The sequence below is a fragment of the Antedon bifida genome, chromosome 4 (assembly GCF_963402885.1).
Source record: "Antedon bifida chromosome 4, ecAntBifi1.1, whole genome shotgun sequence".
Lineage (NCBI taxonomy): Eukaryota > Metazoa > Echinodermata > Crinoidea > Comatulida > Antedonidae > Antedon > Antedon bifida.
The window spans coordinates 17,626,869-17,641,662 of NC_136229.1; the positions used below are offsets into that span (position 1 = coordinate 17,626,869).

Consider the following 14,794-nt stretch of genomic DNA (forward strand, 5'->3'; position numbering starts at 1 on the left):
AGCCAATAGTAAACACTTGTTTGTCTATATACATAGGGTATTATTACGACTAGTGAATATCAACAAATGTATGAAATTATATTTTTATTTGTGTTTTGATCAATATTGATTGTTAATTTAGATTAAGTAATTAGTCTTCTCTTGGAAATTATTTTTGTTGGAACCAGATGCCACGCAGATACTGGAGGGACATGTTGCGTTTAAGCCATTTCGCAATGGCGTCTTCGTGTATTTCGAGGATTTTTTATTTGATTACACTTATGGTAGGTTAAAACAATTACTTATACTTTTGAACAGTTCAAGTACAAAATTATTTTTGTGTATTTAGATTTTTCCTTTTTTCTAATCATTCCATTTATATTTTAATTTTGAAACTTTTTATAACAATATTTTTATATGATTGTATTCTATTTTGTTCTTGTTATAGATTACAAGTGAAGCCACCAATACAGGTAAAAATTTTTGTAGTCAGATTAATTACAATTTTAGTACAATTTAATTCAATTCTGGTTTATAATAAGTGGCATTGCAGAAAAATCTGAATTGCGCCAAATCCACATACTAATATGAAATGAATAACAAAATATAAAATTCTGTTTAAAAGTGCATTCTACTAGTATAAAATGAATAACAAAATATAAAATTCTCTTTAAAAGTTCATTCTACTAGTAGTAGTACTACTAGTTAGTGAAATAGAGAAAAAAAATAAAAATTTGTATTTCTGTACCAACTAAACTAAACATGTTTTTTTTTTTAATAATAGAAATGATTGGTTGCTATGACATTCCACTGGATCCTGCTGATAGACCGTTGATATTGAACCCAGGGATATACAGCCCTGATACCGTTACTGTTGACAAATGCATGACGATGTGTAGAAACCTTCTTTCACAGTAATTCGAAACATTGTTTTGGTTTTAGTGGTGTAAAGCTCTGTCTACACTATCAAACTTTATGTGACAAAAAAATGTGATGTCATATCACTACCATATTTAAGCATATCACTACCGTATTTGGGCACATCACACTTTTTTTGTCAAACTAGTTTGATAGTGTAGACATAGCTTTATGGAACTGCAACTAAACTAAAGTTGTAGGGGACAGTAGTACTGATGTTGTGACATTGCCTAGCTAAACTTTACATACACTGGCGTGTCAACACACAACTTTTTCATTTTGTGGGCCCCGGTATTTTGCTAGGCAATGTAGAGCTCTGTCTACACTAGCAAACTTTATGTGATACAAAAATGTGATGTGCCCATATGTGACCTGCTCTGGCAAAGTGAAACATAACTCGAAAATTTTAGTTTTTCAGATTTGTATTCTATCTAGTAGGGAATTTAATATCCTTTACAATGATACCAAACTTAATCTTTAACATAAAGGGGATCTGAAGATATCGCATGTTTTATCGAAGTATGTATATAGAAATATACAAATAATAGTTTTGAGAAAAACGTGATTGAAAGTTTGTGTTATTTTCAAAACAAAACTAGGATTATTACTGCGAATCTAAAAAAGTGTACACTTTGTATATATCCCACATTAACAAAATACGATAAATTTAAATTTTTTTTTCGGAGAATATTTATTACATTCATGATGCATAGAAGAAAAATGTTCACATGTGATGGTAAGTACTTACTTAATTTTCTTTAAGCACATACTTAAATTAGCCAAAAACGGGTAAATTAATATTTTGGCAATAAACAATTGTACCTTTTTTCAACAGTTTTAATTCACTAAATTATATAATACAATAAATACACAATCAATTTAACATTACCAACTTCTGGTACTACTGGTACTACTGGGCTTAAGTACATTCTTAAAAGTGTACTTACATCAATTTTAACTTTACCTTTGTAGCGTGTAATGATTAAGTAACCAAAATTTATAGTAAATAACATACATCATTGCTTTTATCTAATTAATTAAATCATGGATATGTTAAGTACATACTCAATGTATTGGTCTGTTTTAAGTAAGTACTTAAAATTGTATAATACTTGAATAGCATTGCCTATGCTTTTACCATGACTTTAAATTTTCAACATTGCAGTTAACAAAACTAAGCACATTCAGAAAACAGAAAACTGTAAACATATCTTTTTTTTTTATTTATATTTTTAAAATTTATTATTTTAGAATAACATTGTAATAAACACTTACAATCCAATCTGCTGTATGTGATTATTAGCTATATAGAATAAATTACACTAAGACTAATATATAAATATTAAAACGTAATTGAAGTTATGTTTCTCTCACTTGGCAAAATGTACAGGCTTAAATTTTGTTTAAAACTAAAACAATAAAGATAAGAATCAAAGGTAACCTGGCTGAATGAGAGTTAGACTTATGTTTAAAATTGTACAAACAATCTGAAAATGTAAATAATAATATTCCATTTAAATTGTGTTGAGAGTAATAAATAATAATAATTAACTAAAAATAATATTAAAATGAAATGAAATGATAAATAACATAAAAGTAATGAAAATAAAAAATAAAAACCCATTCAACACAAATATTATTTACAATTTGAGGTTATTACCCAACTCTCTCTTTCATCTCTCTTTTAAGTTGCTTATGTTTTTTTAAAAATTTAATACTGTACATTTTGCCCATTGAGAGGTAACATAACTTCAGTTAGTTTAACATTATTTTTAGTCATAAATTGAATTATGTTTTATAGCTAATATTGTTCGAAAATTGTCCAAAATTGATTTCTTTTTTTCAAATTCATATTTAAGAACATGCTTAAAATTCAATGGTTAATACTCACCACTCTGTTCAAAGTTAATTAGTTAAAAATTGATAATTTGACAAATCTGACATTACAATTATTCTAGCGGCTTTGGGCACAGGATATCTTTTGTCTCTTCGGTACAGTACTCCCGAATGTTTTTATACAGGTACTGTTGTCGTTCCAGAGAAAGACCAGGTGGTGAAACTGGTTGCGGAAGTGTGGCCGGTGGATTACCAGCTCTCTTCTTTTCAATTACAAACCTTATCTCCTCTTCCTCCATTAACTTCTTTGCATAAACAACACCTGGTTCTTTGCTTGAGAATCTATTTTTTAAAGAATTTAGTACAGTATGCTTTACATAGGATAGGTAATTCAATGCTGGAATATTTTTAATGGAATTAAATTTTCAAAATATTCTAATAAAGTACAATTATTACAGTCCATTACAGGCCACTCAAAATGTTATTCATATTTTTATTTGGTCATATAAAATTGATTTACTAAAAAGTGCCAAACCTGAAATGTTGCAGTTTCTTTATCCCATCCAGTTGTCTGTAGTAAGGACTTAAGAATTCTTGCCAGTCATAATATGGAACAAACGTTGTCTGGTTTTCACTGCCTACGACTTGTGCAATATTGACTTGTTTGATGGGTGAGCTTCTTTTCACCATTTGAACCATATCTTCAAGGCATGACACATATGACCTGCGGAGAGACTGCTTCACAAGGCCAAAACACCAGTCTGGGCCAAATTTTGTGTGGCCAACAACCATGAAATTTAATGTAATGTTTTCATGAAGCCCATGGTGAACTCGCCACAACAAATACCATAACATGAATTTATTCTTATTCTGACCTGAACAGTTGTCACAATGGAGGTGAACATTAACCTCGCCAAGGCCATAATGTGTAAAAAAATGATGCACATAACTAATGACAGCATTACTGCCTTTAGCTATTGACATTCCTTCATCAATTAAGTAGTTAACTTGCTGGGGAATACTCTCACAAGCTACTCCAAATAAGCCACACTTCCGGGGAACAAGAAAATACATTGGGCCAGGTTGCATGGGGTTACAGGGGTAATGCATCTGTTGTGCGAAATCAAATGAGTAGTGCATACTTACCTGTCTGCTGCAATGTGGATTCTTACCTAACTTCACATTACCACCCACCATTTGTTTTGCATCTGCAATCATCTGGTTGTACATGGTTCTCTCTTGTTGAACCTGCTTCAGATGATCCTCTTGTAATTTAAGCCGTTCAGACTTTTGGGCATCAGGTAAATTAGCAGACTTTATAATTAAATTGTTGTTCTGCATGCAGGTCCAGCAGAGGTCTGTCATGGGTTTGGCACGTACAATATGGGGGCACAGCTGACTCCAGAGCTTTCTAAAAGTACTGCATTTTGCCTCTCTGCATCCTGTGTATCAAAATAATATTTTGTAAAATAGAAAATTACAATTGTAATTGTGATAACAAGATATTTTAGATCACTAAGAACATTAAATGTTGGGATGGATCAGTCATTGACTGATATATTTTGCTAAAAAAACTGTGTTGCACTTACCTTCTAGCCTCGTGGACTCCTCATATTTCCTCCAAATACTGCTTTTAGTTTCTGTGGAAGGTAGGATTTTCAAATCACCCCGTTTAAACCCTGGAATTCTTCCTGGCAACATCTATGTAAAATTATTAAAATCCAAAATATTAAATTATAGTATTCTGTAGTTAAATTTTAAACAGGCAGTATAAAAAATGCATTTTATTTACATTTTTTTTATATAAAGATTTTAGCAGATTTAAAAATAAATGAAAGTGTATAAACTAAAATGTATTACCATGGCATGTTCTTCTGCAAAATTGTGGATGAACTGGTAGATGCGGGTGATGTCTTCGTATGATAGTGTCCGCTTATCTACAACTCTTCCACCAGATTGTTTTGTGGGTATAGAAAACCCGTTATCATTATACCATTTCCTTAATTTTGTTAATTTCACAGAGCCAACACTGTTTTATAAAAATGAATGAAAGTGATGTAAAGTCTAGTCTTCGCTGACATCACTTTAAATAAATTGATAATAAAATGTTAAAACATATTAAACAAGTATATTCATTACTTACGCATATATGTATCTAAGCATTGAAGCACAAATAGGCTTGTTCCCATGGGTGTATTTTGTCCTAGGACGGTTTCTTTCTTTATTTATTTGCCGTGTTGACTCAGTGGTGTTGCTAAAATTTGTGGAAGATCGGATGATTGCTAGCAATGCCATGTTTTTTTCTTCTGTAATTTAGAAAACACCAATCAGTACAATACAGAAAATCATAATATGTAGCTGTTGGTGTAAATGCATAGTAATATTTACATGAAGTAACATACCATCCGTTAATGCTAGGCTTTCCATCCTGGCATTTAGGATATCTTCTTCTGTAAATTGCTGGTAGCATGGCTTCCCTTCATAGTATGTACATTTACAAACAAATTTTCCAGCTGTTTGCTCATTATGGTCTGGTAGAACTACTAAATTTAACTGTTGTATATTCAAATCCATATTGTGTTCTACCTGAATGACTGGTTGTTCTTCCACATCTATAATATTAATAAAAACAAATTCACATTATTTCGGAATCACAACTAAATTTAATTACATAATGTAGCTGGGAGGTAAACTAAGTTTCAATGCATCTAATTAAAAAATGCTGCTCTAGCTAGAACTACTAGCATAGATATAGGGATAGGCATAGCTAATTAACCCCTACTACTAGCCAGTATTAGGGGTTAGGAGGTATGTATGGTAAGACAGAATATCAAAAGTAAGGCCTGGACACCTATGCCTAGATTTAAGCTGACATTATATGCCTACTATTCTAGTAGGGATACAGCTAGGCTAGACTTAGGACAGGGCCTAGGCCTAGCCTGTCTGTAAGGTCCTACTAGAGGGCCTAGAACTAGAAGCTGCCTACTACATACTACTACTAGGCATAGTTTAGGGCTAGCTAGCTAGGCCCTGGTACTACTAGCCTCCTCTCGGGGCCTAGCTAGCCTACTACAGAATAGCTAGGCCTAGGCATGCAGTATGTTGAGGGTAATTTAATAATATGTAGGCCTAGGCATGGTACTTACCTTGTTCATCGAGGCCTGGCTCTGGGTCTACTTCCATAGGCATAGGCCTACCTTCCTCTTCTTTTTCACCATCCTCATCATCATCATCATAATTAAAATCATCATCCTCTGAATCTGAATTGTTGACAAAGTAGTCTGTGATAAGATCATTTAGTTCATCCTTTTCAGCAATTTCTATCATAGAAGAATCTTTTAAAGTTTTGAGGGCATCACATACCTCTTTCGTTTTAAAATCCATTTTCTATTGAACAACAATAGTAGTGAAAGGGAATTCCTTCGCGGGGTTCTCCCATTCAGACAGGTTACAATTTCGCGGCAGTAGAAAGTAAACATGTCAAAGGTCAATTTTCTTGATAAACAACCAATCAACACACTGTATTTTCTATAACGCTGGTCATTACGTCACGATAACCATGACAACGGATTTCTGCAGTTTAAATCTCGTCAGATGTTTGTTTTTTAACTCTCTAATTCCCGCTGAAGAAGTCAACAATATTGAAAACAACCGGAAATGACCAATGCATATGGCTTATGAATATTTATATTTTCAGACTGTACCATTTTTTAAAGGGAAATTACACAAATATTTTCATAAACATCACAGTTTACCAACAGTATTTCATGTACTTTATTTCATATTTTGCAATAAAATGAAATCAAGAAAAAAGGGTACTTAATAAAACAACATTTTAACCCATTTATAGATAGAATTCACAAAAAATGAAACTTGATCTTGATTCTTGAATAGTTGTAGATTCCAAAAAGGGGAAAACCCTATTTTCACCAAGATAGTGATTTTTAACATGAAAAGTACTTCTATAGGTCATAACACTATATATAGATCAGCGAGTTATGTTTCACTATGCCAGAGCAGGTCACATATATGGACATGATGAAGTCATATCATTACCATATTGCATTATATCACTAGCATATTTGAGCACATCACACTTTTTTTGTCAAACTAGTTTGATAGTGTAGACAGAGTTTTAAAGGGGTATAGTTGTCACATGATGGTTTTCACTTTTTACCCCTGGTGGAGATACAACTCTCTGATTGCTTTTATAATGTTATATCATTTCAATACATATTCAAATGTTGACATTGAGGGACATGGGCCAATAAGCGACTTCAATAACTCCAGAGGGCACCATATTTAAAAGGTAAATTGGGACAAAAATAATTCCATGGGCATGAGGCTAGCGAGATGATGTAAATTTACATCACCGCGCTAGGGCCTAAATGGAAATTTTTGTCCCGATTGACCTTATATCCAAAGGCGAATATCTAACCCTGCACAATATTATTTCAACCTCATCTTAAATTAAGCATGATGTTTAAAGGCAGAGATTAATTAATATAGAATATTATTTTTAAGGATTTCTTTCTGTATTTAGATAAATATGTTAAACTAGTATAATTAATATTTAACATTAATATTTTTTTTTAGGTATACTTTAGTGACAAATGGTTCAACATGCCTGTGTGGCTACCATGATCTACCTTTCAGGTCTGATAATTGCTATGATACCTGCACAGGAACATGTAGTAATGAACACTGCTCTGTATACCAGACAACTGCAAAACTCGGAAACATTGGCATATACCACAGATCTTATGGTAATAACATTTTGTATCAAAGTTCAATAAATTAAATATAGTATAGTGGAGTGGATAATGATTACGATATAATGTCCATTTGTATAATTTCATTAGTGAGTGGCCAAGACAGTGGAACCGTAATTTACGTAGGCATAACATCTGCAAGGGTTTGATCCTCACTTCTGGTGGTAGAACGAGTCTTCTCGAATAAGGACTATAAACCGTAGGTCCAGTGTACACATCTAGCCCACGTGCACTTTAAAGAACCTAGTACATTTTTCGAAAGACAAGTAGAGAGTTACCCCGGTGTGCTAACCCACACACACACACAGCCACTGTCACACACCGGTGACTTAACCGGTACCCACGGCAACTCCTTTAGGAGCATTGTGTGGAGGGTGGTTGGACCAGTTGGTAGTAAAAAAAAAAAACAACCAAAAGGCGTCGGTTCAGGAGAATCAATGATGGCCATCTAGCAAAAACTCTGCCAGCCCAGAAATATGGCTTTATGCCTGTGTATCGTATCATGATGAGTACAACTGCGGTATCTCATCTGCTATGCCCCTACGATCCTCTAAGTCATGAGACAACTATAAAGATGTGGAAACCATAATAATATTGTGATGATTGAGTAATTCAAATGTTCAAAATGTAGTGATATCTACAATAATTAGAAATAAACCTGATACTGTTTATGTTTACTTTTATAATATCTATACTGAGCACAGAACAAATTAATAACTCTTCTACTTTTACTTTTAGGAATGGCATTGGAACAACTTTCATATGATTTGTCACAATATCATGATGATCAAGTTGCTGTACCGATACTTGAGCAAGTAACGTTTGCTGTCAACTTCACAGGAACTGAGAATATAACAATGTCTTTGGATTTCACTGACAATTACCCGATGGTCAACATTCCATTACAATCACCAAATGATATTGAACACCATTTCATGTGAGTACCATCAGGCCTGTCCAGTCTGCTAAATAAACCAACTTTAAGTATACCTGGATACAGATATAAAAGCATACCCACTTCTTTAGGACACCCCTATTAAGGGGACACTTGCTTGTGAAATGTACAACAGGCAGTGTATATTTTAACACTATGGCCAACCCCCTATTCTATTCAGGGACACTTTGTTTTTTCCCAAAAGTGTCTTCTTAATAATAGAGGTTCTAGGTGGTGGATCTAGTACAAGCAATGCATACAATGCATACACTTCAAACTTCAGTTAAGTTGTTCAAAATGTATCTAAAAAAAATCAAATGGCTAAATACAATGTAAATTGTTTAATATATGCATAACTTATTATTTTAAAATGAAAACAAAAAACATTTATTATGTACTTCTAAAGTGTCCTTAGATAGGGATCCTGTTTACGCGGTAAACACCGGAATGGTGTCCCCTTAATAGGGGGTGTCTGAAGGGAAGAGATTCTGCTGTAATTTTCTCTGAACGAGTTGTGATGTACTGTACATCAGTTTCGTGAATTTGTCACCATGGTTACTATAAGTGGAACTAATTAAGAACAGTCTTACTACCTACATGACTACTATTCACCACTGAACACAAATAGTGAATGTCTAGCTTTATTTATAATTTTACAGACAGCCTTTGGTGTACCCAATATCTGGAGTAGCTGAGGATGCTCTTACCTCGGAAACTGTTGAAGTAAACACCATTGTTAACAGCATGATGCCAGTATCAAACATTTCACTTGTTTGTCCTGAAATCGTTGCTGCCACTAGTTATTTTGAGTGTACTGTCAGCGTCGTATTTGGATCATCATTAGTTGTGTATGCAGAATATGAAGTGGGAAACCTTACAATGGATATCACAGGTGATGATATACAATTTCTTTTCTTTATTTCTTTATTTCACTCCAAACCAACAGCGAATCATCGCCAATAACAGGCTGGTTAAAATCTTAATAAAAAAACTACTTTAGATAAAAAAAATAGAATTCATATACAGACAGAAAAACAAGATGACATCGAACATAGAAAAATGATATTACAGGTTAACTAAGTAAAAATAATAGAACGAAAAGAAGTGATGCCATCATAAGAAATATCAATATTGGTGTTATTACTTAGGGAATTATAATATTGTGAAGAAAGTCTCGAAATAAAACTATGTTTACAAACATCAACTCTACTAAATGGAACATTAAAAGTAGGACAAGAACACAAACTTCTAAAATTAACATGAATACCAAACAACTGAACAGGAAACATTTGTAAAGAAACAACATATTATGTAATAAAAACCTATGCCTAGGGGAGCTAAACGGGATGCCTGCTTGTGTAATTCTTGAAATTATTTAATTTGGATCCTATATAGGCTTATATAGGAGTAACTTTTTTCGATAAATAAGGAAATAAAAAAGTACTTATTGCAAACTGTTTGCTTTTTCAACTAGACTGTTGTTAGTTACAGTCTGGCCATATACATCCCCTTAGTGTTGTGAGGGCGCTGTGTTTTACTGAGACGTTTTTGTTTCCCTGGGTCTGAATAATGTCGTCATAGATACAATATGTGAATCATCCCTGTGCTTTGTGTTTGTTGTTTTTTTTATTCCATTTTTTTTCTCTCACCTTCCTTTTGAACTATGCATGTGTAATGCATTGTACTGTAAATTCAGTTTCAAATCTTTTCTTATAAAATATATTCAATTCAATTTAAAAAAAAAAAGCATATACATTCTACACCACCAAAGCCATGTTTAATACATGCCTTTCTACTTATGGCTAGAATGCGGTATTTTGACTATAGAAATCTGATTCTGTCATGAGCAGATTTTCTCTCAACTCTTCAAATTCTGTGTAAATGTTCATATGAAATAACATAGATTCTAAATTTTCGTTTGTTTTCCACTTACTGTTGCCGCTTGTCTGTGTAAATTGATGCTTGAAAAGATGCTAGTCATAGGGTGTATGGTGTTACTGCATGGGATGACGAAGATAATCAGACAGAAACTGATAATACATACTACATAGGCCAAGTTAGATCTGATGGTATTCTCGTCAGCTGGGAGTTTGATGTTGCTACTGTGGGCACATTTATGTTACAAGTAAGGCAATCAAACAGTCGTTCTTTTATTGATAAAAGTTACATAAACAGAGCAAATACGTAGTACCAGAGGTATGGATGTCATCAAACTTAACTGCAACGCCATTCCCAAATGGATTAGCCATTACCATACCATTTGTTTTATTGAAGTATTAAAAAAAGGAATATGTGTGTTATACAAATTTGTATATTATTCAGAAGAATTCAATTGATAATTTTTTTAAATTGAGGTATTTTTGTCTTTATTAGGTATACAGGCCTTCACCATTTGTGAGTTTGAAAACTTGTACTGTTAATGGAACCTACAATTTTCGATCAGGCTACTGTAGCAACGGGACGGCTTTCTGGCCTGAAAGCATGAGCACTGACCTCATTCAAGAGTCTGTCTACACTGCTGACGATGTTGGTAAACAATGGTATATTTTGACCAATCAGAGTTCTCATATACATGTTTCCAAAGGTGATATATTCGCAGTTTCCAGCAGTGATGGACGCCTCAAAAGAACTTCAAATACAGATAACCAAGAATTTGTTAGATCTAGTGGTGTAACACCTATTTTAGATGTATATAACACTCTAATTCAAGCAACAGTTGTTACTCCATCGAGGGCCAAGGTGCGGATGAAAGTGCCAGATCCGATTGATTCCAATTCAGACGATACAAACCGTATGATTTTTATGGAAGTATCGAATGAACTAAATTTTGTCAATACATCTGCAATGGTACACATCCAGTCGTATATAAATGGTGTCGAAATTGTTGGACCCGCTCACAGTAATTTTTGTTTTTATATTTTATACCATACAAAAAAATGTAAATTAAATGGAATTGAATGGATCATTACCACCACATGAACGCCTGTGCATTTAGGAATTTCTCTTGGGGAGTCATTCCTCCAAATAATTTATTTTAAGCATAGAAAATAAAGAGCAACCACCTACTGTAGCTTATATTCACATGTTTACCTGTGCATTTATAACTATATAATAAGTTATTCTAAGCATAGTAATAAAATGCAGCCAGCCAGCTCAGAAAAGAGCTTATTTAAATATTCTTGCACAGGTGTTATCTTATCCTATAGCAGGTGATCATTTACGTTAGTTCGGCCTTACTATAACTTCAGAGCTGACTGAAGTTGATCTGAATTGACTCAATAGACATTTCAGTGACATTATTTGCAACTAAAAGATTTTAAACAAGTTCGTCTACTTAAAACATAGGCCTTTTAATTCCTTTAGTGAAAAGTGTTCTTCACTTCTTTTGATTTGAAAGTTGTCCTTCCAACACATGTATAAAGTGGGGCAGCTAGTTCATCAAATAACAAATAGTATATTTATAGTAATAGACTCATTGCTATATGTTTTATATGAATTATTTATTGTTTATATTGACAGTGGAAACCAATGCAACTGTGATGCTAACAATACCAGAGCATAATGGTACTGATGTGGTCTACGAGTTTGACTTTGCTAATGGGGACAATGTATTAACAACTAGATCATCTACTGTCAATTACACATGGGGATATTCTGGTATTTACCCTGTTACGGTGAAAGCTTTTAATAATATCAGTGAAGATGTATACACTGTGAGTATACTCTGGAGCACCACTAATAATTTACCCACCGCACTTTCAGATGCTGTCTCCCTCAATTTTTCTGGCAACTAGATCTTGTTTTCCAAAGATGGCGTCATATATATATAAATTTACGTAAGGGCAAAATTCGGTAAATCGCGCGTTATTCCTAGAATGTTTACTCGATGGTATATAAAGTTGGTTAGAATCTCGGTACTGATTTTAACCACCTGATGTAACCCTGTTTACTAATTAAATTTAGTTAGATAATTAGTTATTGACAATTAAAACAAATTTAGGTTCAACGATTTGCCCCAAATAGGGGTGTTTTCCGATCGTGGTATACACTGTCTAATGGATGTCCTCATGAAAAATACCTGCACACAATAATACAAGGATACTTCGCATTTTCCTATCTCCTCCTACGATAATTGTTTTTAATAGCTGAAAACCGGTTGAACAGCTCGAGTACAGTATCATAATGGTGAAGATTTTCTTTAAAAAATACTATTTTGATAGATTTAATATACGTTTATACAAATGTATTGATTTGCGATGAATGGAACATTCCAATCTCTCACTCCCAGTTTGTAGGTAAATTTATGAGCCCTTGGTTTAACACAAGTAGGTAAATTTATGGGTCCTTGGAGAATAAAACTTATATATAGTATTGCAATACTTTGACAATATTGTAAATACTGTACGTATTAACCATTTTTGGTCGCCATTTGAATCGAAATTGTCTTACTGTGACTGTGGGTAGATTACTGACAGTTGCTTCTCAACGTTTTTGTATTAATTAATAATTATAAAAAATATAAACGTCGTAGTGGTGTATCGTTACATTTACTTTACTATTTCAATCGACTATAACAGGGACAGTTTTAAAAAAGTATTATAAATCGTAAATGTTTTACTGTGTTTAGTGGTATATTATTGATAGGCCTATAAAACATTTAAAACAATATTTCGTTACTGAGTGGATAGAGAATATATTTAAAAATTGTTCTTCCCATCCTCTTCTCTATCCCACAACTCTAATGTTATATACAAAACACAAATTGGGTTTGTTTAAATGAGTTCAAATAAAAAAATTGGACTCATCAAGACAAGGCCTAATTCCCAGGGTGCTAATTTTACATAAATCATCGTGTCTATTTATTCGTTTCTGTAAACGACAATGTACTATAGTCCTGCGGTACGTACATTTTTTACGCTGAAATTACTGTGTATTCAAGAACCATCTGTGGACACGACCTAGATGGTACACGAGCGAAGCGAGCGTACCATCTAGTAATCATAAATTATATCCCTTTCACATCACCCCCCTTTCTCAAACTCCAGAGTTTTTTGTAGGAGATGTGAGTTTTATAATTATTTAGTCTTGGTTAAATGATGCTATAGAAAATACACTCATACGTGCCATTTCAAACATGTAATTTAACAACCAGATTTAATAATGTTGTTTTTGTAATTTTCTGTAAATTTGTTATTATGTAGTTCATTATTCAAATTGAAGACCCTGTAAGTGAATTGAGTTATTGGATACCGGCTTCACCATCCCCAAGACAACCACACCGTGATGTTGATGTTAGTAATGTTACTGAAGCAGCCACGATGAGATGGAATACTTTGTCAGGTAATTCAGTAGTAACTAAGTACCATATTAGCGACCTTTCAATATTCGATGACCTAGATCATGTCACTGTGTCCATGCAAGGAAGTTGGTGAACGTTTCCTCACTTTATTCCTTGACAGTTTTCTTAGTTGCAGGCTACAACCTCAATACGTAGGTAACTAAAATAAAAAACTTCCTACCATTTCTAATTATCATTATGGAACTTTTGTTAATACAGTATAATCCTGAATAAGGGTTGGTCATAGAGTTAAATAATACTTTGTTAGTTTTTGGAGTGAGTACACAGCTTTAAAAAAAAGTAACTTTGTAGAGGTTGTGTCAGGTGAGGTAATACATTGCTAACTTAAATGAAACTTATTTATTTGATAGGAACATACTATAGCATTGATGTGGAAATAGGAACAACCGAAAAGAGGACGCTATCTGCATCACCCAGAAATGTAATGTGGGAAGAAGAAATCACAGTTGATGGAGTGACATTAACAAATGCATTACTAATTAATGAAGGTATATATATACTTTGTTAATTAATTTAGGTGATTTTGCTTTTCTCTAACTTCAGCACTTCACTCTCAGGATGAGAATGATGCTGTCTTATACCCTCTCACATAGCCTAGTATAACCCTGGAGGTTACTCACACACATCGAGGCACACAACAAGAAAAACCTTGGTACTGATGATTTGCTAGATGATGTTAAAAGGATGTTGGTTGATGTTGTGCCTTTTATGTGTGAAAAGGCACAAATCCAAAAATGTGAAGAATATATTAATTATACTAGTCGTTACCCATCCACCTGGTGACCTGATTGTGCTGTAAAGAAAATGGTCGAGAATTCCTAGCAGACAGCCCTCGCAAAAAAATTGGTCTAAAAAACAATTTTTATAGAGATACATATATTCTGGTCAATTCGAAGTCCGCTATATCTCGGTATCTTGATTTCACTTTCAAAAAACATAAAAAACAATTCACTTAAGCCTGGTTTCCATAAAATCGCTACACCGTGTCGCCGACTG

The 14,794-nt window shown here is 33.4% G+C and overlaps 1 protein-coding gene and 1 pseudogene across 1 annotated transcript in view; one reads left to right on the forward strand and one right to left on the reverse strand.

Moving 5' to 3' along the window:
- The first annotated feature begins 167 nt into the window (after positions 1-167).
- Positions 168-14,794, forward strand: part of LOC144839229 (uncharacterized) — a 23,270-nt gene continuing 8,643 nt past the window's right edge. The window contains exons 1-11 of the mRNA XM_078694542.1: positions 168-263; positions 428-452; positions 764-893; positions 7,330-7,499; positions 8,244-8,442; positions 9,099-9,331; positions 10,410-10,564; positions 10,813-11,338; positions 11,959-12,152; positions 13,641-13,779; positions 14,149-14,286. Of these exons, the coding sequence (XP_078550668.1) occupies positions 168-263; positions 428-452; positions 764-893; positions 7,330-7,499; positions 8,244-8,442; positions 9,099-9,331; positions 10,410-10,564; positions 10,813-11,338; positions 11,959-12,152; positions 13,641-13,779; positions 14,149-14,286 (2,005 nt within the window). The remainder of the gene's footprint in view (positions 264-427; positions 453-763; positions 894-7,329; positions 7,500-8,243; positions 8,443-9,098; positions 9,332-10,409; positions 10,565-10,812; positions 11,339-11,958; positions 12,153-13,640; positions 13,780-14,148; positions 14,287-14,794) is intronic.
- On the reverse strand, positions 2,847-5,211 carry LOC144841104 (uncharacterized; annotated as a pseudogene).